Genomic DNA, 27,989 nt, shown 5'->3' on the forward strand with positions numbered 1-27,989 from the left:
AGCAGGGTTGTGAAGGAGGCGGCTGCTGTCCTGTGCCCCAGCTGAGTTTTGTGTACTTGTGTGATGCAGGGGGTGCTTTGCTTTGATACCCACATTTACAAAGAAATAAATAGCCTAAACAAGAGAGCTGGGCTGTTGAGACAGAGGCTGGAGTGGCCTAAACAATAACACACAGCACTGGGCATCTGGGCACCCAGCTATTTTTCCTCATCTGTGGTGCTGAATTACTGCGTTGTTTGGATATACCATAACAGCAGCACATAGTTTCACTGCTGTAAAATGACAGGCAGTAGTATACAAGCATTATAATGGCACATTAGTTAACGCTCCTAAGCATGACTTCTTGACAGAAGAAGTGTTATAGCTGGCTCCCACGTTGTCTGCCTGTCAGACACCCCCAAAGTGGAGAGATTAATAGATGAAGCAACGGCAGAGGGTAAATCTAAGCCACAAATCTTAGAGCTAACTGGGATTTATAACTGCTTCCCCCTCCACACTAACCTACAGGGAAATCTGTGTGACACACCCCTTTCCCCCCCATTTTAACAGGGTTTCAGACACTTTTCACTATTGTTATTTTGCCAGCATGCCTCAGCTCAATGTTATCAGTTTGCTGTTTAGATTATTACTAGATGTAATTTTAAAGTTGCAAAGAAGCATACTGGTTTAAGCTAAATAAAGCACTTTGACCACATCAAAGCAAAAGTGTTTCAAACTGTAAAATAAATGCAATTATGAAACTATTCAATTTTGTTAAATCAGTCAGACAAATGTCACCCAGCACATCATGAATAGCCAACCAGTGGAGCTTAAAGCTGAAGACCACCTATATCTTCAGGCTGAGAAAAGTATCTGTGGGACCAGCTTTCAGCTGATTTTGACCTGTGGCAGAGCACAGGCACTAATAAGTGGACAAATGCCACTCTCAGCTCATGTAAACAGACATGCATAACAGCTGAGACATGTTATTACTCTAAGCTACATCTCGATCAGGTTTTATGACTGAGTGGTGTCACAAACTCTATCTGTCCCAAGCTGTCGTGAGGCTTCCCACACCGCAGTGGTCACTTAAAAACTCATCATGCTGCTCAGGCATGCAGCGAGGAGCAGCATTTCTAGCGAAAGGCCTGACTTGCTGGAGGATGCAGATCTGAAGGGGAGAAAGACCCATTTAAAGAGTTCTACAGAATTCAGCCAAGGGAATTTTTTTTCTTTAATTCCTGCTCCAGCTGGGTTTTATTGCCTGAGCCCCAGCACCAATTTTATGAACCTGTTCTTTGACATGGGATGGGATGTAACTGGCAGGAGTTCACAGGGGTTAGAAAGCTGTCCCAGAGCTTAGGTACACTTCCCGGTGCATCTTTACGCTTTCCAATTTTTTTTTTTTTTTTTTTTTTTTTTTTTTTTTTTTACTTTTCTATTTGGGAATTTGCCTGACTGTGGCTTCCAGCCACTGAAACTTACTCATCTGCTAAAGACTCCACTGCTGCCAGCCTGAATCTGCCTTCCTGGGTGGGCACTGCTCTTGTATTGCTCTTCTCCTGGACGCATGCACATCTCCGCCGGGATCAGCAGGGCTGGGTGGATTTGCGGGAGATCAGAGCATGGCTGCGTTGTGCCCGGCCAGCCCTGGGGCTCATGTTGTGGAAGATCTCGCCGGGGAAACAAATACCCCCGGCTTCATTCCATATTCCTCTGCCACGGCAGCGCAGCCAAGGACCGTGTGCTATTTCCCAGCTCCCCTCCTCTCCTTCCCCTCCGCTGGCCCCAAATGCAGCCCCTCCTCGCTGCCAGGTCTCCATACTCCTCCCCAGGACCTTCGCACAGCAGTGGCACTGAGCACCCAGCAAATTAAAGGGGGATACAAACCCCCACAAACATTGCAACAAATCACGATAACGGGGAAAAAAAAAAGCAGAGATCACAAAGCTGCCTGTAATGCCGTGGGCTGGGTGACGGTAGCCAAGCCCTTTCTTCAACAGACAGCTATGCAACACAAGCAGCCTTCCCTAGCACCCTGCAGAGGATGCAGAGTTAATAGTTAACCCTTCCGGGGATCAAATGCCTTCGTGAGACACCAACCAGGGCTTTTTCAAAACGCAGCCAAAAACTAGCCTTAAAGTAGCTCGACAAGCAACTGTGCTTGGAGGATTTCACCTCTCCGAACTTTACGACTGGAAAAATACCATCTACATGTCATTTACATGCTTAAATATAGTATCTTCTATTGGGAGAAACAAACAAACTGACAATGTGATACTGTGATACCTCGTGCAGACATGCTCTTTTATCTGCTGGAAAGTTATAAAACTCAGCACAACAACAAAGCTAAAATAAGAGTGGTTGTCAGGCTCTGAGGTTGGCTGTTAGACAGAATGAAAAAATATTCTTGGAAAAGTGCTCTCTCTTAGAAGGCAGTGTTTTCTTCTCTGAATCTTTTAAGTGATTTATTTATCCTTTAAATTCCAAAATCTCAGAGCTTAATAGTTAAGCTCATATTCTTTCCAGGAGCTTTTTCATTTAAAGGAACAGATAAACACACTATAGAAAGCTAAAGCAATTCCTGCACTACCCAAAGCACAGAGTAACCTTCTGCTCCAAAACACAAGGAAAAGATACTATCAGCTTTCATGTGATTTATCATATATTTTTTCTCTAATGCCAAAGAGGAAAAGGGAGCTATCTTAAACGGATGCCTATAATTAAACAGTAACCTGTTAGAAAGCCAAAAATAATAATAAGCTCCACTGAGCATGAAGAGAGCGGCACATTTTTTCCGCGTGCAGCCCAGCTGCCACCGGACGATAGCAGAAAAGTTAACAATTACACAAGACACTCAGATCAAACCTGCGATAGGAGAGAGTTACGTCACGCTCAGAGACTCACCGCTGGATGCAGGGATCAGGGTAGTACTGCAAGGTGGTGAAAGGTGCTGGTTCAAAATTCATTTCCTTCAAGCCCCTCTTTGGGTACAAACCAAAATAAAATAAATAAATAGATATAAAGCCAGCAGGCTAAAAGCAATAAGGTCAAGTGGTACACAAGGTACAACTTTAGAGATTTATTTTACACTTGCGAATGGGTGGGATCTCCCAGAGACTTGGCCAATGGGATTCATCAAGTGACCTGAGCATCAGCACCAGTCCCTCCTCGCCAGCTGGGCATCTTCTGCATGGATATTTTCCCCTCCTCTCAACATCCTTAATAAACTGTGGTGTACGCCAGCCACACTTGTTGTTGGGAGCTCATCTGGGGCATCTCTGAACTTCTGATCTCGCTGGTCATTGGTTGCCTTCCCGCCTGACTTCACAGTTTAATTTTGGCAGCTCTTGCAATTTTGCAAACTGCTGTGGCCGCTGGTCATCCTCGTCTCCAGATGGCTGGAGTTTCCTCTGCTGGGTGCAGCGCCCATGCTGAATTTCGTTGTACTTTAAAAGCTTTCCTTGTCAACTCTATGGCTAGTACCTGCGTAAAGTTGCCTGGGGAAATTTTCAGTCTCTCTCGCGCCACAGTTCAAACAGTCTGTTGTGGTCACAGTTTCAAAAGCTGAATGACAAAATATGGGGAAATTCCTCAATTAAAATTAACTCTGAACTTTCGCTCCTCTGCCTCCCCTTCCTGCCCTCCTCCCCCCAAGAAAACTATCAGACATAATTGTTAATGTTTCACTGTATATCTTTTGACCTTTCTTTCAAAAAGAATTGAGATGATATAGAAGTCTTTCATTGTTTTGGTGTTCTGTAAATAATGTATACATTTTCCACAGGAAAAACAACAATATTTTCAAATATATTGAGGAAAAAAATAAAAGAAGAAAATAGAAATCATATCTTTTTCAGACCACTAAAACCTAAAGAAGCACAAGTGAAGTCCACCAAAACAAACTACCAGAGATGAAAAGCAGATTTGATTTTCCTGAAGGAAAATAAAGGCCAGGAAGGCAGGCTTTAATTCCCCACCCACTGCCCCCCCCCCCTTTTTTTTTTTAGTCACACAGAAAATCATTCAGGAAAGCAACCTGTTTTGTCCCCCTGTTTTTCCCCCTCCATGGCTCATCCAAATAGTACAGGCTGTAAACCTATCCCGGTTTTGTGGTTTTGGAGAATGAATGAAATATGAATCAGGAGCTAAATTAAAATGGATTCCAGCAGGAAAAAATAGCGTTCACGTATCTATGCACCAGTGGGATTGCATCTTCAAGCAGATGTATATGTTTGTGTGTACAAAGAGAGGGGAAGGAGCTGCCCTATAGCTTACCTACAGTGCATCTTTTGTGCTGATGTCGGCACAAATGCCAACCTCTGGAGCAAAAACCAAGAGCCCTCCGAGACGGCAGTGATTGCCTCTTATTTTTCCCCTCTACGTTTTCCTTGTAGGAAATTTTGGTTCGAAGAGTGTCATGTGGAAACATTTTCTTTGCTGCCTGTGCCAGGGGAGCTATTTCAGACTTGACATTCTCCACCCACACTCAGCCTGATAGTTCCTAACATCTGTGAATTGTGAATCTTGTAAACTCGCAGGGCTGATCCCTGGCCAAGTCCAAGCAGCTTTCACTATGATAAGTGGCATTTGCCAAGGAAGAGAGGCTGGAAGTGAAGGATGTATTTATTAACTGAAGTTAAGGGCTCCCTCACTGCTGGACACTGCTTCCCCTGCCTGGCCTATGGAGGACCAGTAATGCAAAAAAACCCTTTCTTCTCTTAGGTTGAGCCCTGGAGTGAATACCAAACCTCGTAGCCTGCATCATTGAGGAAGAAGTGTGGAAATGTCCAAACCAGGTTCTGCTGGGGAGGGGAGAGGGGGAATCACACCAGGGCTTGTGTACACGCGGTGCAGCCCAGGGAGCATGGCTGCAGAGCGGCTGCCTCCCCTTCTGCTGCTGAGATCAGGGCTGTGCTTACCCCTGTGCAGTCACCTCTCCTCAGGCAGCAAATACCTCCAGGGAATGGGCAAGGAGGGCCAGGGGCCAGCGCAAACTTGTGGTCCACACTGCTACCCTGGCTCTGGTCTAGGCTTTGAACATCCACCTTTAACCAAAGACACAGCAGGCAAGTCCTCTCCCTGCATAAACTATTTGAGCAAGAGCTTGGGTTCATGTTCTCTTGCTCCAGGACTCAGTTTCAATCTGCACCCATGGGTGTGAGTATGGATAACCAGCCTGGCTGGGGAGGTGCATGCAGGCACCAGGCTGGGCTGTGGGTACACTGCTGAGACCTTGTGCTTGCTCCTAGAGACACACCAGAAGCTTGCTGGATTTCTTCTACCATACCCATGGTGGGACTAGCTTTTACCTTTGCAAGCGTGGCGTCACAAAAGAGCAGCCATGCATTGTGTGCTTTCCCAACAGCCTGGAAGAGTTTGTCTGTCTTGATAGATTTCAGCCTAAAAGGCATAAACCTCATGCAAAAGAAATGCCATGTGAAAACAGCTGTTCTCGTGAAATCCTGCTCTGTCTACTTCTTCATGGGAGCTGGAGTAGAGTCTTTTCCAGCATGGCCTGGGTGCCAGGGCCAATGCATTGGGAGCAGGGGAAGGCTGGACAATTCCCACCCAGAGACTCAGACCCATGCTCCTGGTTTTTGCCAGTCTCCTCACCTGGAACATGCCCAGATAATGCTGTATGGGCAGATCACACATCCCAAGGGCTTTGTGAAATACAACAGGCAGCTCCTGGAGTTGATGCTGCTGGGCTGGCCTCTGCCTCCAAGGGTGAACCTGACCTCTGGTTTTACACTACCTTCACTCTACACAGCAGAGGACCCCTTGGTACCTCGGACACATTAAATACAAGTCTATTACAGCCCAAACTACCAATCCTGTGATTCCTACTTTTAGTGCTGAACACATCTAGCAGCACCAGTCAAGAAGAGGTAGTTAGTCTCCAGCTCGCAATTCAGGAGAAGTTATTCTTTTGGTGTGAAAAACCATGATTAATTTAAAAAAGAAGCACCACATAATTGTAATGAGAAGTAGTTGCTTGGAGCAGGGCTCTCTTCTCACTCACAAGGCACCGATGGGAGGGGGTGCCTAGCAAGGACTTTTCCATAAAAACTTCAAAAGGGGACACCAACTGCCCAAGGTCCTTACCAGCCCTCGTGCCTGAGGCTGGGCAAATGCAAATCACTCACAGTTTGGCTCATTTTGGCAGTGCACACAGCACCTGGCTGCTTTTCCCAGAGAGCTGGACATTTTCAGCTTCCCACAGAGATCTGGACATGTTCTGAAGTAGCTCAGAAGGTCTATCTTTTGCTTTTCCAGCTGGAAAACAGAGCCATGGAAACCCACTGGTGATGGTGCACAAAAACCACCTGCAAAAGCCAGCAAGTCTCCCGATTCCTCTCCCCCAACCCCAGTTTCCTTCCTTCCCCCGGCTCACAGCCAACATGTAGCTGTGGGTTGATTCACCATGAATTTAAGCAGAGATCTACCATTGCAGTTAGACTGCGTCAGACTCCTCTCAGCTGCAAAGCGCTCCTTTGCGTAGCACAGTCCACAGTGGAAACACAAGCCACAGGGTGTGTGCGTGTGTGAATTGCCAGTACCCCATGCATAGCTGGGAGGCTCTCAAGGCTCAATGGTATTTGGCCAACCTCATTTGCACTGCCTTAAAGAAAATCTACTGGGAGATGGAGCCAGAGACACTCGAGAGCTGAAGATTTCAGAGAGGGTCTTGAGTGAGTATATGAGGGCTAGCAAACTTCATCACGGCAGCCTGGGAGCGCAGGCAAGGGGCAGCTTCTCGCAGTAGCGGACCTCAAAGGTAGTCAACTCAAGAGGAAAAGGGGCTTGTGATATCCTCAGTGTTCGCTACCCTTCCTAGGAGGTTTCCTTGCTCATAGCGAGCGTGATGCTAATCTAACGGCAGCAGGCACGTGTCCTGCAGAAGCAGGGTGGAAGCCGGGATGTCAGGGATCTGTCTGGCTAGCGGATTTACAGCCGAGCCTCTAGTGCTTGCGGTGAGCAGGCGGCACAGGGATATGTGGAGGAAGCATGTGTGTAGGTGGGCAAGAATGCAGGGCATCGCTCCACCACTGCTGCTTTCACGTCTGTGAGAGAAAAACAGCCAGAGAAACAGCTGTGGACTACTCTCCCGTTACCCCTCCATGCACCCTCTCTACGGCTTCGATTTAAGCTGTCATTGAAACGGCCACGAGATTATGTTTTAGCAGAGGCAACATTTATATCCTCGGGAGGAGACTGCTGGGGATTTATAATGGTCTCCCCACCACCACCCAAACTCAGTGCCAGGATGCCTGTGTGTCTGCCCCAGTCCTGAACAACGGTGAAAGGGAGAGACACAGTTTCCTGACATCTCTGTAGCTCCAGTCCTGATCTATGGGTCTGAGGACCTCCGAATGGCTTGGAGCTAAGGAAGCCAGGGAAGGGGAGATGCCAGCTTTGCTCTGAGCCACCTTTGCAACTGCTGGCTTCAGGATTTGCCTGGAATCAGCCCCACCCTTTACACCAGGGGATGAAACGTTTCATTCACAGCTTGGGCTTTCCAGGGGAGTGGTTGTGGTCGTTTTGTTTTTTGGGTTTTTTTCGGTTTTGTTTTTTTAAGTTAAAATGAATTTCTTTTAAGAGCAACAAGTCTGTGGGATATTTGGGGATTTTTTGTTAGAAAAAGTTGAAGAGAAGGAAGTAATTCCCTCCCATTAGCAATAAAATGTCTTTAGCTTGGCTATCCAAGGGAACAGAAATACGTGTCAGTGTCCCTTTTGAGCACATTTTCCAATTTCAACTAAATATTACAGACGTTTAAAAGTCTCAAAAATATTAAGGTTTTAGGAGTTTCATGAACAGAAGCAAGCAAAGACAACTTTTCAGTAACTCCAGTGAAGGGAAAGAAGCAACAGGAGCATGACCCTCAGACTTTGGAGGATCTACCTGAATGCTGTGATGGCGGAAAAAGCTTCCCTAACAATTCACGTTTTGCCTCCAGCCAATCTCTGATCCCAGTGCTCCAGAAATGTCAGATTTCTGGCTTTTGGCTCATACAAGCCTTCCCCCCACCCTCCATACTGACAGACAAGGGACAGAGAGAACAGCAAACTTAAAAAATAAATTAACAAAAATACCACAATTCTACACACAATCTTCCCCATTCCCCCAGCACCTTTTGTCCCTAGTGCAAACATAAACCAGTAAAAAAAGGGTACTTAAACCCCAGCCCCTCCATGCTGGCACTGCCCTGCATGGGGAGCCCAGAGCTGCTGGTGGGGACATGAGGGGCTGAGCCCATGCAGCAACTCCAGGGCAGCGCTGTGTGGATGCAGCTGCAATGTCTGCACTCCAGGGCATGCTTGGTCACTGATGGCCAAGTCTGGGCCCAGGACTGGTGCCAACTCAGAAAGCGAGCAGTCCAGCACAACCCTAGGGACATCTAAGAAGAAGCTGACAAAGGTGTCTTAAGGTACCGCTCCCCCACATCCTCCTCCTCCAGCTAAATCTGCACATATCAGTGCTAACAACTGTGGACTTCAAAATACACACCAGCTTCAAGCTGCTATCTGCACGTGATACCATGCATCTGGAGCTCTGCACTATCCTCGTGTTGGCCATCAACAGTTATGTAGAGCTAGAAAGAAACAAAGGAGATTGCACTGTTCCATCCCTGCTCAACAGGACAATGTGAACTACTTTCAGAGCTGTCTGGTTGCCTTTGGTGTCTCCTCTGTCACATCCATAGTGTCAGAGCATCATCCACTTGCAGTAAAGGACAGTATAGTTTGGTGTTTTCCTTTGCAGGGATAACAAATGGTTTCATGAGGCACAAACCACTTCTTGAGCATTTGTCCCCAGGATCTTGTCTCAGCAGGGACTCAGATGACAGGGACTGTAAGACTGACTACCCCACAGTGGAAAAGCTGAAGTCTTCCATGTTCTCCCCCCTCACCTACTTTGTAGTCTTTGTCTGTCAGGACATGCCATAGTCTTCTGCTTGAGCAACCCTGAAAATGATTAATACTTCCCAGTCACCCAGAACAGCTACAACAGGAGCTTCCCACTGCTTCCCTTTCTACTCCAACCCCACAGCTTCCAGGAAAGCACTTTTTACTCTTCTCCAGTTGTGCCACATGTTTATGGAGACTTCCAGTTCCCATGGGACAGTTAGCGACTTCCCTTATTTGCTCCAGGCTTTCCTGTCTCCCAGGTCCCAGGGCAGAGACTGGTGCTAGGAGCAAGCCCAGAGTACCCATCTCAGCAGGCTAGATGGGACTGTGCTCTGGGCCTCCCACAAGTGCCAACTCTGCATGTTTCCTTGGGATCACTCCGAGCCAAAGAGCCTGCCTGAGGCTGGCTTCACTTCTAATGCACCAGCCTTCATATCTCACTGACTCCCCACCAAGATCCTCAGAGACGTAGTTTCCTACATCACAGTCTGATGGCAAAACCTCAGTACAGCTATAGATGTCCCCTCTTCTGGAGACATTCCCACTACTGAGGGCCACATTGGGTCTTTTTTTCCCCAGAAGTCTGGGCAGTGGGAAGTTTTGCCCCTTGTTTTCACGTAGCAGGAAAGAGATGGTATGAAAACAGGCTTGAAGCTGAACATGCGTTTTGGAAGCTGCAGTCTCCATTTTCTCACCATTGAGAAAGAGTCAAACAAAACTAACTTGTAAGGGTAATACCATCAGTGAAGAGCAGATATGAACACTAGAGGGGTTTCTCTTAGCTGTTACTAAACCTCAGGGCTCTTCTCTCTATGAAGAGGGAGCAAAAGGAACCAGATCTGAGACTAACACCAGGACACCAACACCCCAGACTGGAATTTTACTCCATCTCCCTGGCATGCCACAGAAAAGAAAAACCCAAACCTTATGGTATTCATGCACATGTGAAGAAAGCAAGACGCAGAGAGGAGCGACTATAGCGATAAACCAGAAACAAGGCCAAAAGGAGGCTCTCCTGCAGTCAGCTCCCCAGTGGTGCTCTGGTCCCAAGAGAGCCTGCCTTGTCCTCGAGAGCTGGCAGGACATGGTGCAACTCCTGCCACCCTAGGCGGGGAGGGAGCGACAGACCTGCCGGGCAGAGGGAATTTCCCTCCCTGACGTCAGTGCAGCTGCACCACCGTCTCCGGGCGTTCCCAAGACATAGCGGGGCCACAGCTGGGCTAAAGCTGGGCTGGAGGCCGGAGCACCCCGGGACAGGTGGCAACACCCCGCCGTGGGGTCGGGATTGCATATCAAAGGGGTGGCAGGAGCTGTGTAGGTGGAAGGCTTGGCCTCCCTGCACAGCTGCCACGCGACATGTCTGGCATTCTGGCGAGAACCGCGCCACAAATACACATGGTGTCATCGTGCCCTGCAGGGTCAAGCCCAGGTTGGGGACAGAAACCCCGGTGACCACATCCTTATGGGTGAAGACCTGCCCTCGCTCTGCTGTGCAGTGGGGTGGGTGGCAGAGGAGGGCAGGACCAGGAGCTCCCTGCAGTTTTCTAGCACAGGCTCACACTCATCCTCTCACCCCAGACCCATCCCAGAGTTTTCTCACGCTCTGCTCCCACCTCCCAGGCTTTCACATCAGAAGCCACAGAGGTTGGTGCATGGGCATCGAGGATATCAGCTTCTGAAGTGCTGAGGACAGCCGGCAGCACCAGACCAGAAGCAAATGAAAGAAGAGGTTTGCTCTACCTGAAGCAAGGCAAAAGCTTTCAGCAAGTTGTCTGTGTGGAGAGATTCACTTAGAAAGAAAGTCACTAGCAAGGATGGCATTTACTGTCAGCCTCGATGGAGGACACAGAAATGCAGCAGACTGAATATTGCTTCATCACTCGTCTTTCACTCCCTCTAACTTTTCCTTGTGAGTCAGAGCTGCGCTGAATCATAGCAACGCCTTGTTGCTGCTATCATCCCCTGCTGGTTTCCATCTCCTGCATACTCTGCACAAGCACAAACCTCTCCGTCCTTTTGGCAGCTTCAGAAAATAAAACCTCCATGCAAAAGCATCGGTCTCAAAAGAATTTCTCATTTCCAAACAGGATATAACAAAAACTCACTGCTTGGCTGGCAGTGCTCTAGTTCCCAGCATTAAGGCTATGTCTCTCTTGCAATCTGAGGTGCAAGCACAGCTCCTGCAGGCATACCTGAACTAATGGGATTAAAGCCAGTTCAAGAACCAGTAGCAATTAAAACAAAAATCCACAAAGCATTAACCACTAGAGATGGAAGCCCTGGTTGCAAACCTGCACATCCTCTGCTGAAGCCTGCACTTCCACACCTCCCCAGCCAGCAGTACCCAGCTCACCCAGATTACCATTAACGTGGGTGTGTTCACACAGGCAATAATTGCCCTCCTGACTGTGCTGGAGATACAGCCTGAGAACACCTGCATTTAGGGGCATGGGGGTCCTTTTCCAGGCTTACAGCTTGAAAAACAGTAAGGACAGGACATGCTCAGCTCTGCTAGTCAGTCCATCCTCCTCAGGATGGAGCGCAAAATCCACTTAATCAGTGACAGTAAAGTATGTGGGCATAAAGTAAGGGTTTGGTGTCCCTTAAGTAACATGTGAAAGTTAATAAAACCTCTTTTCCCCTCTCAGAGCAGAGCTCAGGAAAGCTGAAGAGCCAGTGTTTCACGTCTTTATGGAGAAGATAATGGCTTAAGGAGAGTCTCTTGCATTACCTCCATCCTTGCACTTTGATGTTAATAGCCCATATATGCAGCCTTGGGAAAAAAACACACAACTTCATATGCGATATGATCAAAACTTTGCACCTCACTTTTTCCAAAGTGAAACAATTTCTGCTGTGACTCAGCCTAAGCACGTCATACATTGCACCCTTGAAGCAGGCAAAAGATTAACCCTCTGTCCCAAGCTCTCAGCTCAGCCTTCAACTTTTCAAACCAGGGTAATTTCCCCATTGCCACGGGACAGCAGAAGCCAGCATTGCTCTTCACTAGGAATCGGACCTACCAGAAGCAACATGCCATGTAGGTAATGCCAGCTAAACAAGAGGTACCCAACACACAGGCGATCCTACATTTTTAGAAACCGTCCCTCCTTCTAGGGGATCAAACCTCCCCCAAGCAGCAATGCTGGTATAAGGTGCAGCACACAGCAGGCAGATTGACAACTAACAGTTAATTTCCAAGTATCAACCTCTTAAAAACCTCAGCGATGTAACAGGTTTCGAGGCAGCACACATCTGCCGTACAGGAAAGCGAGTTATTGTGAGTGCACGTAACAGTGCCATCTGGTGATCCCTGCCATCGCGTTATTGACAGCCGTGCAGTCGTGGGCAACCACCCAAACCTCCCGGTACTCGTGGGACCGGCTCCAAGGTGTTCAACAGACACTTTGCAAAGCTTCACTGCTGAGCACTGCTGCTGTCGTCTCATGGGGTGGCAGGTCAGAAACACTCACTTTGGGAGTAGGGATAAGGGTGAGGGGAGTTGCTTTTTTTTTCCTCCTGCCTACCAGCTTTCCTGAAAAGTCCTGCAAGCATGACTTTTAGTGAAGCTGAGCTAGGTCCCTCCATTCCCATCCATCAAAAGGCTGAGTGAGCCAAATCCTGCCTTTTGCGCTGTCTCTGCAGCCCCCTGACTTTCCATACCCTTTTCCAGGGGCTGTTCCAGATTCACTTAGAGACCATGGTCTCTGTGGGTGTGACAGCAGAGGTCAGCTCTGTCTTGCAGGCGTGCACTAGCCCTGGAGAACAAGGGTATTTTAGCCCCTAGGCCCACATTGGAGACAAATGTGGAGCTGGGAAGCATTCCTGCTTTTTTTTTTTTTTCTTCTTAAGGGTAGGGCTCCAAAGCATGGTACAAGTTGCTGAAACAGCATCAGTTCAGAAACCTTAACACTGCCGGCCTCCTGCTCAAGGATTCCCAGGCAGCATCCACAGTCTGCATTAACTCTGCTAAAAGTAGCAGCTTTTGCAAGTCCTGTGGAGCCCACCTACCATACATACAACTCCTGCACCCAAATCCGCTGCAGCTTAAGACAGCACCAGAGGGACAACCAAAATGCGTGGGATGCTGTCACACATTAACCACTGAGCAGTTATGGGCTGCCCGCATGCCTATAATCCACAATAAACATCAGGTAATTGGCGTTCCCTTCACGCTCACTACGCAAGAGGTGCCACCCAAGTCCTCCTGGGACAGGCCCTGGAAGAGCAGGGGCCACCCAAGGCTGATCTCAGCTTTGAGAAAAACCTGTCACTTACCACAGCTCTTTCCAACCTGCTGGAAGGGAAGGAAGGAACACCTCCAAAACCTCTCAGGCAGCTGTAGCCCTGGCAAGTGCATTGCTAATCTGCTAATGAATGTCCCAATATCCCAAGTAGATAGAGGTGAATCTTTTCACTAAGTCGTTGGAGAAGATAGGGAAGGTGAATGCTCATAATAACATTTTCTCTTGTGTCTTCTCGGTCTCCAGGAATGGTCCAGAACTGTACTTGTTCTCCTTCTGGGAGAGCTGGCATCACATACCTTTGTCAGGTTGTATTACAGACCTCCCTCTGCTCTAAATAAGAGTAGGAAAAAAAAACCCCAAACATAAAAAACATTTCCACAGCCTGCAAAGCTCACAGTAACACCTCGCCATGTTTCTTTGCCTGATGCTAACTCCTAGCCCTGTCTCCTGTCTGCCAAGAAATGATAAGCTTATTCAATTGCTTCCAGTTCTAATGTCGTGAGGTCTCTAATGATCCATAGTTGAAAGTGGTGTTGAATATGCATTAAATGATATTACTGATAACACCATTTAAAACAGCTTTATAAATAAAATGTGCTCCTGTCCAAGAGCACCTAAGTAAGGCCTCTTTCCAAATAACTTATCCTAAAGCATTAGCAATCAATTACTAGGCAGACAGGCTGTAAGAAAGTCTCTTCTAAAACAGATTGCAACATGCAGATTCTGTGTTGTTAAAACAATTCACATGCCTTTTTCACACATGATTTCAAGTTACTAAGGTAAGCAAGACCACACAATATAACTTAATACATAGCAATCAAAAATTTCCACACAATCCTTTAATATAGAGCCATGTCCCTATGTAATAAGTGATGCAACAGACTTTCCCTGAAGTCCCAATTCCTGCAATTGAAGCTTAAGCCCAGCAAAGAAAGAATTAAAATTCTTTGGTTGCTGCTGAATCACTGGCTGCATTGGGTTATTTTACTGTGCATTAGACTTTAATTATAACTAAGCTCTAGCCATCTGTTCTACTCCCTAATTATAGATGCAACAAATATTTCACAATTCCAACCGTTAAAGAGATCTAAGAGAGCTCAGTCTATGGTGTGCAAGGTTGGCTTCATCAGGACCCTTTGCACTCTTGTTTAAAGTGCTGAGGAAGAGGAAAGAATACTCTGCACATGAAGCCTGCTGTTGTTATTAATCCCAGCAGGCCTTTGCTGCATCAGCTTTCACACCTCTTGGAAGGACTGCAAACTTCCCTCCAGCAGGGCACAGAGGACCACACTAGTGCTACATGCTGGTGGTCTCTAGCCCAGATGTTGCTGGTACCATAAGAGCTTGAGAGAAGGATGAACAATTCAGATCACCTGCTAAAGGCTCATACCCTGAAGCATCAGCTGTTACAGCATTTGGAAAGGACTCTGGCAGGTAAGTTCTGGGCTTTTTTGCTGCGGAGTCTAAAGGTGCTTCCACCCCTAGCTGTCCACCTGGCTCCTTTTGCTGTGGTTATTACACCATGTGCATCCTACTAGGATGAGTCCCTGCGAGCGCTTCAGCTGTATCACTTCATGGACCAGTGTCTCATCAACGTGAAGAAAGGTGGGACTGTCTTTAGACATCATATTGAGAACAGCAGCAGCTGAAGACAAAGCCCCCATCCTGTTCCCTTCATGCCTGCTGCAGCAATAATCATCTCAGCGTGATGGCCAGGCAGGGAGAAGAGTCGGATGAAGGTGTGATAGCACCCTAACCAGCCAGAGCTACCATGCAGCACAGCTTGCTTAGTGTGAGCATTGTTACCAACTCCCCGTGCAGAGCTGGGGCTGGCTGCCCTTGCCCATAGGCTGGTGGATAGCCCAAGAAGAGAAACTTGCTGCAGACTCTGGAGCCCCTCAGTCACCTTCCCAACAGCTCTGCCCACTACCATGAGACACAGCTGCAGCTGCCTGACTGTGCCACCACCTCCTCCCTCCCCTGTCCACAGCACTGCCCAGTTCAGAGCTTCAAGCACACTTATAGCTATAGGGTGTGCTTGTGCCTACACAAACCACCTGGACAACCGCCCAGTGTTTTGTAATTACACACACCACCACTGACCTAGGCAATCCCTTGACCAATAATAAATAGTCAGATGCCCAGTGAGCTCCAGAGCAGTTATTCATCACAAAAAGATTTTGTTTCACAGCGGCTGTCTGCAACTGCATTCATACCCAGGTGTGGAGAGGAAGGTACTTTTCAGGTACATGCCATGGGCTACTTTTTGTTTGTGTGTCTGGGAAAAGCATGAAGAAAGTGGACAGGAGAAGAAAACGTTGAATTCACAGAGCTGAAGACTGAATGTTTATATTTGTTAGTGTACCAGGAAAAATAGAGCTTTGTAGACAAAAGAGAAAGCTAAGAAAGGGTAGAGCAATCCAGAAGCACAGTTTTCATGGTGGGATTTCACATAGTTATATTTTAAATTATCTTGTCTCCTGCATCCACAGTAAGTTTTCAGATGAAATACAGTGGTTTCTCACCACAATCATATGTAAGACCCTCTTTACATTTCAGTCCATTTAGGTATATGCCCAGACTTTCACTCTGAATGTAATGTAAAAATGAAATAAAAAAAAAAGTAGTCAACCAACACTCTTCTGCTGTGCTTTGACAAGGACCCAAAACCACCACGTTTCTTGTGGTTTTCTTCTAAAATCATTATGACAGGGTTGAGTGGAATCACGAGGCAGGTTTGCTGAGTGGTTTGGTTCTGAGAATATAATAGAGTCCAGAGTCAAAGCATTTATCTCTGGCATCAGGGCAAGGGATCACAGTGTTTCTGTGGGTACTCATAACCATGTGCTTGCATGTACTAGCCTCTGGGTGATTATGTATCACACAAGGTGATAACATGCACACCGAGAATAACTCTGCAGGACACACCATGCATGGAAAGAAGCAACTCTCCATGATTTTCTTGAAGTTAGTCCAAGAACTAAAGCCAGAAAGTCCTGCTCTGTCATTCTAGTTCAACTTTAACCCATAAGGAAGCAACAGCAGAATGATATCAGTTGCTTCCACGTCAAGAAAGGAGCAGACCAAAGTCTAGCATTTTCCAAAGACCTCCTAAAGCTTTCCAGAGCTATATGCTGAGTTCCCTTTGCCCTTAGACAAGCCACAGTCTTACTTATCTCTGCAAAGGTCCTGGAAACTGGTGGCTTCCCTTTCTGCCACAGATGCCTGTTTGGTTTAGACTTTGATGTTGCATTCAGTAACCATCTGAGAAGTGACCAGAGGCAACTCCCACAAGGGCAGCCCATGGATGAGCATGCAGCCTGAAGTTCAAAACCCAAATATAAGCAGAGGTTCAAATGGCACAAAAGCAATATTAACAGGACACATGGGATCCAGACCTGGGCTGAAACTCTGTCCTTATTCAATTCACAACAGAATTCTCACTGACTTAAGTAAGGCTTTTGCCACTGGTATATTATTTTCAGTTTAATTAACAGGCTACAGCTATATCTTTCCCCTTTTGGTACTTTCCCACTTTTCATGTCCTGGGGAGTACTCAGCAAGCAAGCAGCCCAGGGAACAGGTATGCAGAAATCCCTCTTAGCACAGGAGTCGGCATTGTGAACAACTTTCCCTGTGCTGACATAGATACTGTGAGCAAATGCCTGCGAGGAAGCTAGATTAGGGGATCCGCTTAAGGAGATTAAATAATTCACTGTGGCATTTTTTAAGAGAATTTAAAAGGGAAACAATCTCTTCATTGGAATGATTCCCCCCCCTTACATAAAACAACAAAAACCTGCTTACTTTTCTTCCCACCAATGATCAATTTTATTCAATATGATTTCTTTTTGCCGCCCAGTCAGTTTCTGCATCCACCCAGAACCAGCCAGATCAATACTGTAAGCGCAGAGAAAGGAGGAAAGCAGCACAGTGAAAGACTGCAGTCCAAATGGGAGCCGTTTGCTTTGAGTCAGCACATCAGACGCGTGTTTTTACTCACAGATGTAGTACAAATTCTGAATCAAAAGCCAGTATTTTCCCTATCTACCACTCTATATTCATTGAACATCACCAAGCAATAAATTCAACACGTCGTGCTGGGAGATTAAGTTATGCTCCCTGCATAGCAAGGACAGCTGCACTGCACCGAGGATACACTAACAATGTAGAATTTTATTGATTTTGGCTGATCTCAACGCTGTTGACCTCAAGACGTGTGATGCTAGATGAAGATTAATGGTGAGGAATCTGGATGGGATCAACTACTAGTTTCTGTGGACACATTTGGCATGTCTGTGGGATAAGTATGTTGAGTGGCTCTGCCCTGCTCTTCTGAGCAGACACATAGAGAGCTCTGCTCTAACCAGGTAAGATTCAGCTCAGGACCAAAAGCCGTGCAGTTACGCGAGCCTGGCTGAAAGCCCAGGCCAATATACCTAGCATCAACATAGCCACAGCCACGCGGCTTAGACCACCGCTAGCTTTTGTCCAGACTGGACGGGGCTCACGCCTGTCTGCAAACACTGTTGCCATCCTCTCCATCCAACAAGGTCTGATCCTGCAACGCTCTGTGCTCAGGGTGTGCCTCATCCCTCATGATGCATCCAGCATCATCTCAGGTCAGACCATCCATAAACTGTAGGAGAACCTCTCGCATTTCACAGTGGCCAAGAACTGTGCAAACCAGGCTGGGGAAAGCATTCGGCAGATTCAGGCTGTCCTTAGATGATGCAGCTGACCTAAAGCAAGTGATTTGCGGGTGATTGGATAGTAGTAAACAAGTCATCCTGCCTGCAGGGGCAGAAAGCATCACAAATATGCAAGTTACAGTAACTTTCCAGAAAAGGAGAGGGAGGAATAAGTGGAGACCTGCTCTGAGATGAGTAACTGGATAGAGTCATCTGCCCTAACCGCAGTGCACCTGCTCTCAGACTCTCTTGCTCCAGCCCTCAGCACCTTCACCTCGCCTTCCCTGCGCTGCCACATCAAGGTGAGCACAAAGCACCTCTCCATGCCCGAGGCAGCTCAAGAATTCCCAGCGGTGCAGGAGCATGAGCAGGGAAAGGGGCAGAGCTGGGACAGGGAGCTGGGAAGGGTAAGCGAAAGGGCAAAGAGCCCTGTGATTGCTGCTACTGTTGCCACGTGGAAAGGATCAAAGAGAGCAACAGCCCCTTTCTGAAAACATCCCTTGCCCAGCAAGAGCCATGTGGGCCAAGGTTTGCCCCCCTAGCAGGCACACAACTGGTGCAGCCACCAGCATGGCTTTCCAGGGCTCCAGTCACAATGAAATGGAGAAGAAATCTTGCCAGGACTGCCTTCCCATTTTGGTAGCCAGCTAACATAGGCAACTGACTGTGGTTAGAGAGAGTCCTAGAGGTAAGAACACCAGAATGCCACTTGCTAGGAGATTCTGAAGAAAATCAAAGGGATTTGGACCGTCTGAAAGGTGTAGAAAGAGATGTGTAAGAGTAGGAAAAAAATTAATGACTCTATCAGGGAATAGGAAAGCAGCCCTGAAGCAAGGAAAGATAGGAAAGCATGATTATAGCAGAGATTGCATCCAGCACAGACAGACCCCAGCAGAAAGGACAGACTGAAGTCCCAGAGTTAAGGCTGTAGGGACTCTCTGAAGACATGTTTCAGCACAGGTCTCCTCCAAAGCTGAATATGTAGGTGTAGAAACTGGGGCTGGCAGAAATGGATTAACAGTGCATTCCCTGTTTGTGCAACAGGTCTGAAACATGCACCATTCTGCAATAGCCCTCTGAAAGAGGTTTTTGCTATCATCCTAGAAAGACATTGGAATGTGAGAATGGATCTCCAAAGATGTAGATGGCGGGGGGGGAGGGGGGGGCGGGGGAATCAATCTATGGATGTGGCAGGGAAATATCGTGACAGGGACACACTATCATTGCCATAGCTTCTATCTGTTGTCAGTATAAATTATTCCTTTTCTTGTGTGACCCAACCTTATTGGCAAGAAGTTACAATTTTAATTCTTTTGGATTAATGGGCCAAGCTGAGGTAGGGCAAGTGCTGTTGTGTTAGAAGTTTTAGTACACATGCTATACCAATGACTTAAACTGGTTGTACAATCATGATCTTGTATCAACTCACGACCTTCAAAGAATGAGCTTTTGCAACAGGTTTCACCACAGAAAGCACATGCACATGGACAAAAAGTCTTGTAAGTGTCACATGGTTTCCTTACAGACTCATACAGATGCACCCACAGGTATGCACGATGTACATAAGTGTGCAGTGAGGGAGCAAAGAGAACCCACAAAATATGCAAAATGAGGAAGGTCCTGAGAAAAATCATGGAGAAAGTTGTTCTCAGCTGTGTGCTAACTCAGATGCCGGGAACCATGAAGCTCTCTGTATTGAACTTTGCAAATGAAAAGGATTCATCAAGAACACCCTAAGAAATGCTGGGCTCCAACACCAAGTTTGCTTTCTAATGGAAATGACCTGCTAGATATTGAACATTGTGGGTTAATTGCTGGTGCCAACAAAGAACAAGTCACACAAGACTACTCCAGAAACATCAGAACTCAAAATATTAATCCACGGCTTGCAAATGAATGCCACTTCAATTAATGAGATGCTGACTTGTGTTTGCAAATGTTGGAGCCCCTGAGGCTTTTATGGGAGTGAGGAACAAAACAGTGAAGCTGTTCTGATCCAGTGCAGCGCAGTGGTGCACACAGGGCCACTACAAACGAAATAAGGACAGACAAAATCTCCTCCTGCCAGAGACAGGCAGCTAAACATTGTGATGACACCGTACTGCTCTGGCAGAACAAGGTGAGGATGAGCCACATGAAAGCTAACTTGTCTACGCTGGAAAACCAACTGGAGCTGGTGTTGTGAAATGCTGTCACCTGCCACTCTGCAGTGGCTCCCACTTGGCCACTCTGTTCCTGAGCAGAAGTAGCTTTAGCTCAGAGCAGTTCAAAGACAACTCGTCATCCCTGGGCAGCTCGTCTTCTGTTTTGTACCTGCGACCACATCGCAGAGTGATTCTGGTCTGGTCAGTGTCCTCCGGTAGACAAAGCCCTGGTACTTGGACAAAGTCTGCCGTTCTAAAGCAAGATAATTATACCCAACATCATTAGCAACAAAACAATTAATGCCTAATTCCAAAGTGCTTATACAAATAAGATAGAGATAAGAAAGAGAACAAACCCTTTGCAAATGCAGCAGAGCATAGGGTGTCTGCATATGCCTCACTTAATTACCTATTCAAAAGGAAAAAAGCATCTTTCATACTGTGACTCCGAAAATTAATTAGTCTCAGTTCTCATTAAATAATGATCCAGTTCAGCTCTAATTAAATTAGGCTGCCTTTGACAATCAGCTGCAGTCTAGCCATTGAAGGTAACTAGCTCCTTTTTCCTGCATCTCTCCCAGACATCAGCAGAGGCAGGGATGCTGGCAGCGTCCTGCAGCCCTGGCCCTGCCACCGAGCATGGAGCACGACCAGAATGCTCACAGGCCCTGGGAGAAGCTGGCATGCAGGACACCTCCTGGACTTCAGGTCTTCTGTCACAAGAACTAATGCCTCAGGGAGAACTAACTTCTCTGCAGCAAGACTACATGCATTCAGCATTGTATTTCAGCATGATCTGCTTTTTGTCACTGCTGTGTTCAGCTGCACGTGTTCCACATACCCCTGCAAACTCCCCTTCTCTGGCTGCCAGAGGAGACTCAACCTGGCTCAGCATTTGTCCTCTTCAAGGTTTCCCAAGGGCAAGCAAAAAACCCCATGCTCTGGGCTTCAGCTAGAGGGTGAAGGACGTGGAGATTCTGCCCAGTCAGATACAGCTTCCTTAGAAAAAAGGAGCAGGGAAAACATTTATTACATCACCCTATCATCACTGATGCTGGCCCAAAAAAATCTGCCCTGTGAGGGCTCAACCCAGCCTTCAACACTGGTTCGCTTCTGCATGGCCGCTCAAGGATGGTGGGATCTCAATCACAGCAATATCTTTCTTGCTGAGCTGATACCTTGCAGGTCTCATTATCCTGTAGCTGAAACAGGACAACTCACCTCCCACATTTTCTGCTCTTCCATCTGACCATGAACAGAAGCTTGAGAGGGACCAAGCACACCCTTGGGTTAAGGGAGTGGGTTACAGCACACCAGCCTCACCAGGTCCCTGCCTGCAGCACTTCACCAGGCTTCAATGTTTTCCAGCTTTTGGAGACCCCAAGCCAGAGATGTTAACGTTGCATTTAGTAGCCCAGTCACATACCTTTCATTAGTTGTCTAATTTTAAACTGGAAGAAGCTTTTTGTACCCACAGCTTCCTCTGGTAACAAGCTACACAGTGTAACTGCTCAGTGTGCCAAGAAGAGCAACTCAGATAAGGGGAAAGAACATGTACATCTGCAAGTTTCAGATACTGTCTCCTTTGGGTTGCTCTGCACTTGGCAGGGTGGGGAACTGCCACACCAAAATAGCTTTTTCTCCTGTAACATTTTACAAATCCCAAGAGAAGGAAAAGATACAGAGGCAGGAAGATTACAACTGTTTATAGATCAGCAGTGTCAAGCCACAGATAAGCATTTCAGAGAGTTTGCATAATAATCTGTGTGTCAGTGTGCTGCCAATAAAACATGACTGAATAGTAACCTTGTAAAATGAAGTCCAACCGTCCAGCAAATAACTACATCAGCTTTCACAGACAGCATCACTATTCAGTCCAATTTGAAATGTCATCTTTGCAAATGAGCACGTGCCCATCTCCCTGGCACACTTGCACCTTTATTTCTCCAAGGCAGCTATCAGGTGCCAACCAATGTCCTTATTCATTCAGTAAATGCCAGCTCTAGAAGAAAGGCAAATGGACCTGCTGCCTCCCCTACCACTCATTCCCCAGGCAAGTACTGCAGCGCCAAACCCCACCAAACCTCCATGCTCAGATCTGTGGAAACTTGTAGTGTTCCAACAAGTTAAAATTACCCTGAACTCCCTGCAATCTGAGAGCTCCCAAAGTGCCCTCACATTAAGGAGATTACACAAAAATGTGAAATGCTCAAGTCATTTGAAATTGCCATGTGATCAGCGCAGAGTAAAGGGACATTACTGGACTGCTTTGGATGGTTCTGTAAAGCCTTGTAGCTTGGGATTCAAGCAGTACTAGGAGATGTACACACATCCCTTAAGAGGTTTCAGACAGAGATGGAAAGGGGCAAAGAATAGCTGTAGTAGGGAGAGACTCCTTGGCTCAGGTAAGGTCTGTATGCCAACCGCATCCAGATGCTGCGGCTCTTCTTACTTGATAAGACCTTCTGGGAATCAGTGAATGGAAACGATTCTGTATAAGATATATGTGGTGGTGCTAGTTAGGAATGCGAGAACATAGGGAACAGGACAGGAAACATAAGCCACTAAAGAGAGACAGACCTACAATAACTGAGCCATTTTCTCAAGCATAAGTAAAAAGTATGTGTTCCCACTTGCATCCCTATAGCACATGTACAGAAACCTCCAGAGAGCTGTTAAGATGCCTTTCTTCGGGGTCTGGTTCACTGTAACAATGTCTGAATGCTGTGTTCCCATCTCTCCTTACAAAGGTTTCAGCAGAAGGTGGTACTGTCTTTTCAAGAAAGCTTTTAAGAAGATTTTCATAGCATGCTTTTCCTCCTCTCCCTCTACAACATCCATACTCTCCTTGCTTTTGGAACTGGCCAGTTCCCACCATTGCTGACAGATGCTCAGAAAAAGACTCGATTCCTACAAATTTTATGCTGCCTGGTGGCCAGGTAGATAGAAAACACAAGTGCCCTGTGCTCTTTGAAGGGAAGGCTGCAAGAAGTGGTCCAGCTTTTACCAGATTTAAGAGAATCTTAATGAGAACATTTATAAAACTAGGATGCAGGAGAAGTACCATTGGGGGAGACTATTTCATTAGACAGCAGGGAATCCATTCCTCCATTGGGGATCTCTCTGTTGTGGATTTATAATGCTTATTATTGCATTGCAGCCTCAATATAACACAGTAGGGGAAAGAAAGTTCTGGCAAAACAAACAAAAAAATCAACCCTGCATTAACCACCAGACAAAGCCCTAGGAAATCTGACTTCACTGTCTGCCAATCAGAGAACCCACTTGCCTCTTGTTAAAATTGAAAAAGTTCATGATCTGTCCCAGCAGGGAAGGAAGAGAGCCTGGGAACGCACTCATTTTACAAGCTTTTCTTTCCCACTTGCATGAGAGGGAAATGGCACTGGTGGTTTTGCTGCAGAAGGAAGCAACTCTGGGCTCATACCCCAGAGCCCACGCTGCAAGGAAAGAGCTGGCCTGGTGATGCACAAAGCAGATGTGCATATGCAGGGGAAGCCCTGCAAAACCCAAGTGACACAAGGTGGTTTTTAGCTGCTCTGCAGCTCTGATTGCAACCACTTCCTCATCACTGCAATGAAACTACCTACCAGAGCTGGGCTTCTGGAGGGACATGCATCTGAATAGGAGCTGAACGTTGCACTGTGTTCCAGGGAACGGCCACAAAGATGTACCCCTGCGCTCAGGGACACCCACCCTGTCACTGAAAAAGGTCATCAGTGGGCTGTAGGATTAGTTGCTTTGGACATGTAAATTTGGATGAGCCACAGTATGGGTGTGTTATTTTGGATGCCAAGTATCTTTTAAAGTTAGCGTCATTTCCTAGTGTTGCATTAAGGGAAGAGGAGGCAGGGGAAGGAGGAGACAGAATCCCCCAGCTGAAGTAGAAATACAACTTCTCAAGCTGCAAAATGAAGGAGCGTGCAGCAAGCAGATCCCAAATTCAGAGTGGGTTGAGGGGAGCATTGCTCCACACTGAAGGCTCCTATTTGAGTTGGGTGGGAGATGCACAGTGGACTTCTGTCTTGGCCCATGAGTCAGAGAAAGACCATATTGCCAAGTAAACCAGCACACAGCAGAAGCCTTTTTCCTCAAGAGCAGCTCTTGGATCCAAAGTCTTTTCAAAGCCAGTGAAAGAGATACCCAGAGCTCACATTTATGCAGCAATGACAAGTTGCAAGAGAAGGATTCCAGTTCTTGCATTGTACATATAAGGATTTCAAGGGCTTTTGACTTCGTCTAATCAAAAGCCATTTTCACCACAACACTCAAAAGACTTTGTGTGAAATCAGGTTAGTTTCTTTGCCAAATTTTCTCTGGGTAAACTATTGCTACTCAAGTGCCAAGTTGAGTAAAAAGAAAGAGTAACAAGTTTTAACATTTTTCTCTGCTATTAGTCAGAGAGGAGAGTTAAATTGCTGAGGCTTAAGTTTTCCACAAAAAGTCAGTCTAGTTAAAAAGAAAAAAATGCATAGGAAATTTTACCAGGGTGCCTGAAAACAGGGACAGAGGATAGAAAAGCTAAAACAACAAGCCAAATCAGGGTCCTCTCATCTCCTAGAGCAAGTTATGTCTCTGTGATTGAGGTGTGGATTTTGCAGAAGTTCAGTCTTCGCAGAGTTCCCACACAGTAAAAACAAAAGCAAAAATCTCTCACACTGCTTGTGAACATTTCTGCAAGGCAGTGCCTCACCCAGTTCTTAACAGGAAGCTTCCCATTAGCAAGAGAAGGATGACGAATGAATGCTTAAACACTCTCCAAACCCATTCACTTCTAATTGTTTTATGATATAAACCATGCTAGTCACACAAGTGTTTCAGGGAACTTGTATTCTGTATGTTCCAAATGAACCAAAATGGTTCTGTGGTGTATCTTGTCCCTGCACTGTACTACATGCTGCACAAAATTATTGGCAATCTTGAGATTATGCTCTGGCTGGCTATTACAAACAGTGTACACATGCACTGCGAAAACTCAAGAACAGATCTGCATCCCATAGCCCCCCTCTTCACATAGCTTGTGTCAGGTATTGATAGAAAGGGGGGGGGGGGGAAGTAATCAGTCTTCTGTTTTGTAGAGACGAATGCAAAGTCACATCTGATATGCCATGACTAGCCCCCAAGAGCAACCCTACACTGAGGAGCTTGTAGGAATTTCCCACTGACCACCTGCTCTTGAAACTGGAGGGGGAAATCCCACACGCTCTGGGATGAAGGGAGTTCAGTTAAAAACAGCCCTTAACAATTACAGCTGCAGGTTATTTTTAATTGAATTCAGATGATGAATGTGAAATAGATGATTTCAAGTGAGATAAGCAGGGAGATTCTTACTCTTGTCAAGAAGGTACAGAGCACACACTCTCCCCAGCCAGCCTAGAGAGGAACTTTTTAATTACTGAAAGAGAAATTATGGATCCAAACTATCAAGGTCTTCAGTGCTCAAAATAGCCCTAGGGTGAGTCAGCAGGAGGTGCTGGTTCTTGTCTCCGGACAGACCCAGAGGGCCCTGAGAAGCTTTGCCCTTCAAGGACTGACTGCAGAGTTGGTACACAGCTCTCCCTGTCATGTCAACACCCCATAGCTGTCCTCAGCCCTGGAGAAGGAGTTGTTCTCACACTTACTGCACTGCAGTTCAGAGCTGGCTACAGACTCCTCACACAACCTCAGATGCATTGCTGAATCTGTCTGGGCAATAGTTTCCCCACCAGAAAAACAGGGACAAGATTTCCTTTCTCCCACTCTTTGTCTTGTCCATCTAGATCATAAGTCCTTTTACATGTAAAAGATGCTGTGAAACAACAAGGCAGTCAGAGTTTTTGATAACGTGTGGGTACCAGTAACTAGATTATGGCTTTGGTCCTGCAGTACTGCCAGCTGCTTTTCACTTATCACTGTGCATTTGGATGGGTAATTGTGTGCTGAAACAGACACTTTGTAGGCACAATGGATGCCCCTCAGCATTGACAGAGAATAAGAATAGGTTTGATAAGTTTGGGGTATTTTCCATGGAAGCTGACAAAAACATTCATTAAACTAGAGACACTGTATGTCAGGCTGAATACCAACAAAACAATGTGGACATGTGCACAAACTACTAAGATGGACATCTCCCCACACCACAACAACTTTTATTTAGATTCTGAGCTCATTTTATCCATGCACATGGTAGAACTGTAAAAAAGACAAAAAGTCTTTTCTAGGCTATCATTACGTGGAAATACAAGTAAATTCACTCCAGCGGAACTTGATCAACACTCATTTCTAATGTAATGAAAAGAGCACACATGAAGCTCCTCTCTTTCCCTCAACCCCAGACCTTTGCAGGACATTATTTCCATTAGAAAAAAAAATGAACTGTAAACACATGTGTGCAAAAGAAAGGGATGAGCAAAGCTGGGGGAAAAAAAAAAATCATGCCTAAAAGCATACACAGTGTTTCACAAGATAATTGCAGAACAAATAGAAAGCAGAGCAGAGACAGATAAACACAGCCAGCCTGCGCTACATTCTCATGACCATCTCAAGAGCATTTTAAGGCAAAGGGAAATGGAGTAGATAGATTTCTACTGAGCCATTTCCTGATATCTCAGAGATGACTGAAAATACAAATTAAAGTAGGAGCACTACTGAGTAGGTACAGGTCTTGCATACACTGTGCACATTCAGTGTCAATTCCTGTATGCTTAGAGCAAGGCATAGCTCAGCACAAGATGGAACCAACCTATTTCTTAAATGCACTCCACAGCTGCCACATGGCAAAAAAAACCCAGTTATGACTCAGGTGGGATTTGGGCTGGCAAGCCCCCTGTAAAAACTTTCACAAACCTTCACTACAGCCTACCCTACCATTCTCTCTGTGTAAAGAGATCCAAGTTAGCTAGGTAAGTTTTATGAAATCATGCTAAGAGGAGGAAAGGAAATCCAGCAGTTACCTGCTATAATTTAAATGCAAAGTAAATTTCAGGAAGCTACTGTCCAAAGAACCGGAGAAAGAAACATCCTGAAATAGTGCATCCCATGGAGCATCCCCCCCACCCCAGCCCAGCTTATCTGTTGGGCAGGTGGTTCACCTGCCCAAAGGGAGCATCATTGCACTCTGCCCTGGCTTAGCCCTGGCTCCAAGAAGCTGATCACGGTTAGCTTCCCAGGACCCTTTCAGGAGTAGCAGGCACTGCACTTCTACCTGGAGTGCAGGCTGATTTGTTAACTAGCTATTGAAATTAGTAATCCTCAGTTGAGTCAACAGTTAGGCAGTTGCTTATATCGCCTTACAAGGAAAAAAATATTGACACTCTTATACTGTCAACAGATCTAGAAGTAGGCAAATATAGACAGAGATAGAGTATTCAGATAACCTGCCAACCCCTGCCAATCGCAAGCAAAAATATAAACAGAAGGCTCTCTGCTTTATGAAGATTTGCAGCAGGGCAGTAGCTACATGAGGAGCCCTAGAAGCATCTTCTGAGCTGAGTTTAAGGCCAGAGAAGCATTATTTTGCTATCTCAAGGATTTTTCTGCTCAGAAGAGCTTCTGATGTTATGGGCTTGAGCAACTGGAAAGCAGTGCGTCTATCCCCGTTAGCAGAGGCAGCAGGAGTTTACAGATTCAGCTGCAGTTGCCAGATAACCCAATAGAACTGGAGCGGTCTGGATTTTGAGCCACTTTAAACCAAAATCCCTAATTTGATTTAAAACAAGTCTTGATGTTGTCTTGCTCATTGTGGCTTACTGACAAAACGGACACAGGTATCCTCAGTCTAGAGCCCATCCCAGATTTCAGGGATATAGTACATATCCTTGCCCTTCATCACTCACCATTTTCACCCAAGGGAGATAAACATCAAAAGATGCTGGTCCAGCAAATGCCTCAGATTATCCTGCCTGAAGCTTCTTCTCTCTTCTGTGACCCATTGCTCTGCCTCCTGTAGCTCTTCCTTTCACGTATATCCTAGAAGTCCTCCTACAGCTACTTCCCCAGAGGGCCCTTTCCTTGGGC

The 27,989-nt window shown here is 46.4% G+C and overlaps 1 protein-coding gene and 1 long non-coding RNA gene across 3 annotated transcripts in view; both read right to left on the reverse strand.

Annotated features, from left to right (window-relative positions):
- Nucleotides 1–3,035, reverse strand: part of TP63 (tumor protein p63) — a 107,251-nt gene extending 104,216 nt beyond the window's left edge. For both annotated transcript variants that reach the window (XM_050902359.1, XM_050902358.1), the window contains exon 1: nucleotides 2,887–3,035. In XM_050902359.1, coding sequence (XP_050758316.1) covers nucleotides 2,887–2,948 — 62 coding nt within the window. In that variant the 5' untranslated portion in view covers nucleotides 2,949–3,035. The remainder of the gene's footprint in view (nucleotides 1–2,886) is intronic.
- Nucleotides 3,036–3,046: 11 nt separating this feature from the next.
- On the reverse strand, nucleotides 3,047–27,955 carry LOC127019976 (uncharacterized). The gene is made up of 2 exons (XR_007767002.1): nucleotides 27,809–27,955; nucleotides 3,047–3,546 (listed from the first exon to the last, which is right to left on the reverse strand). It is a non-coding gene; the product is annotated as an uncharacterized LOC127019976 (long non-coding RNA).
- Between the last annotated feature and the right edge of the window lie 34 nt (nucleotides 27,956–27,989).

The sequence above is a fragment of the Gymnogyps californianus genome, chromosome 10 (genome assembly GCF_018139145.2).
Source record: "Gymnogyps californianus isolate 813 chromosome 10, ASM1813914v2, whole genome shotgun sequence".
NCBI lineage: Eukaryota > Metazoa > Chordata > Aves > Accipitriformes > Cathartidae > Gymnogyps > Gymnogyps californianus.